Here is a 1121-nt window from a genome sequence, read left to right on the forward strand (position 1 = left end):
CCCCCCGGCAAACCTTTCTGACAAATGCAATAGCTGTGTGTCACTTTCTGTCCTTGGACAGGACATAGGCCTGAGCAATGGTCTTTGTTTTAGTTGTCCTGGGAGACATACCACAATGGCCACCCTAGAGCTGGGTGATTCATGGTACATATTTTACAGTCAGAAAGACCTGAGCTTGGGTCCTGCCTACCTGTGAAAACTTGAGTCTCAGTTTCCTCAAGTGTCAAATGGAGATAGTACCTGCCTAATAAGACTGTCATAAAGTTTACAGGAGATAAGATCTGTACGTGCTTAGCACAGTACCTGGCCCACCTATGTGCTCAATCATTAATAGATTCTACAGAGCTTTGCGTCTAGGGTCACCTTTGGAAGAGCAGGGCCCAGGGATTTCTCTGGAGCAGAATTTACAATGCTTTCCTTTGAAAAGGAGCTTGTTTTGCTGCCTGTCAGAGCCTCTGGTGTCAGGGACACCTCATGGCAGTATCAGCCATCCTATGTCCTTGTGTAGGGTCCTGTTCCATCCTCATTTTAAACTCCAATCACAGAGAACCAACTTAAAGTCCCCCTGGTTTTCCTTTCTCCTTTCCTCAGCCTTTAGAAGAAATCTACTCTGCAGGAGATTCCCTGATGATTCGATTCCACACAGATGACACCATCAACAAGAAAGGATTTCATGCCCAGTACACCAGCACCAAGTTCCAGGATGCCCTGCACATGAAGAAGTAATGCCCAAGTTCTTGAAAGACAGGAACTGAGAATGTTTTTACAACAGCACCTTGTGAATCAGCCCTAACACAGTGTACAGTATTTTTCTCAAACAAAAACTCAAAATCCAATCTTGGACGTATAGATTTGGAAGAAAGTACATATAAGTTTGGCCAACAAGGAGGAGGAGAGAAAATGTTCTTTTGATTCCAGCTGCAATGTTATTAATCATGGACTTTTAAAAGAAGATTAAGATTTGAAGTCACTGACCATCCAAGCTCTGCTGGTTTATACCTGTTCTCCATGTCCTTTGCTCCTGAGGGGCAAAAGGCCAGCCCTAGGGTTGCTCATTCCTCTGTTCTAGACAAGCTGGCATAGGTGCAAGGCAAAGTGACCGTGTCCTGGACACTCAGGTT

The 1121-nt window shown here is 44.8% G+C and overlaps 1 protein-coding gene across 1 annotated transcript in view; it reads left to right on the forward strand.

The window, feature by feature from the left end:
* Positions 1–765, forward strand: part of TLL2 (tolloid-like 2) — a 134404-nt gene extending 133639 nt beyond the window's left edge. The window contains exon 25 of the mRNA XM_008575365.1: positions 592–765. Within this exon, the coding sequence (XP_008573587.1) occupies positions 592–726 (135 nt within the window). The 3' untranslated portion in view covers positions 727–765. The remainder of the gene's footprint in view (positions 1–591) is intronic.
* Positions 766–1121: the final 356 nt, after the last annotated feature.

The sequence above is a fragment of the Galeopterus variegatus genome, unplaced genomic scaffold (assembly GCF_000696425.1).
Source record: "Galeopterus variegatus unplaced genomic scaffold, G_variegatus-3.0.2 Scaffold1175, whole genome shotgun sequence".
Lineage (NCBI taxonomy): Eukaryota > Metazoa > Chordata > Mammalia > Dermoptera > Cynocephalidae > Galeopterus > Galeopterus variegatus.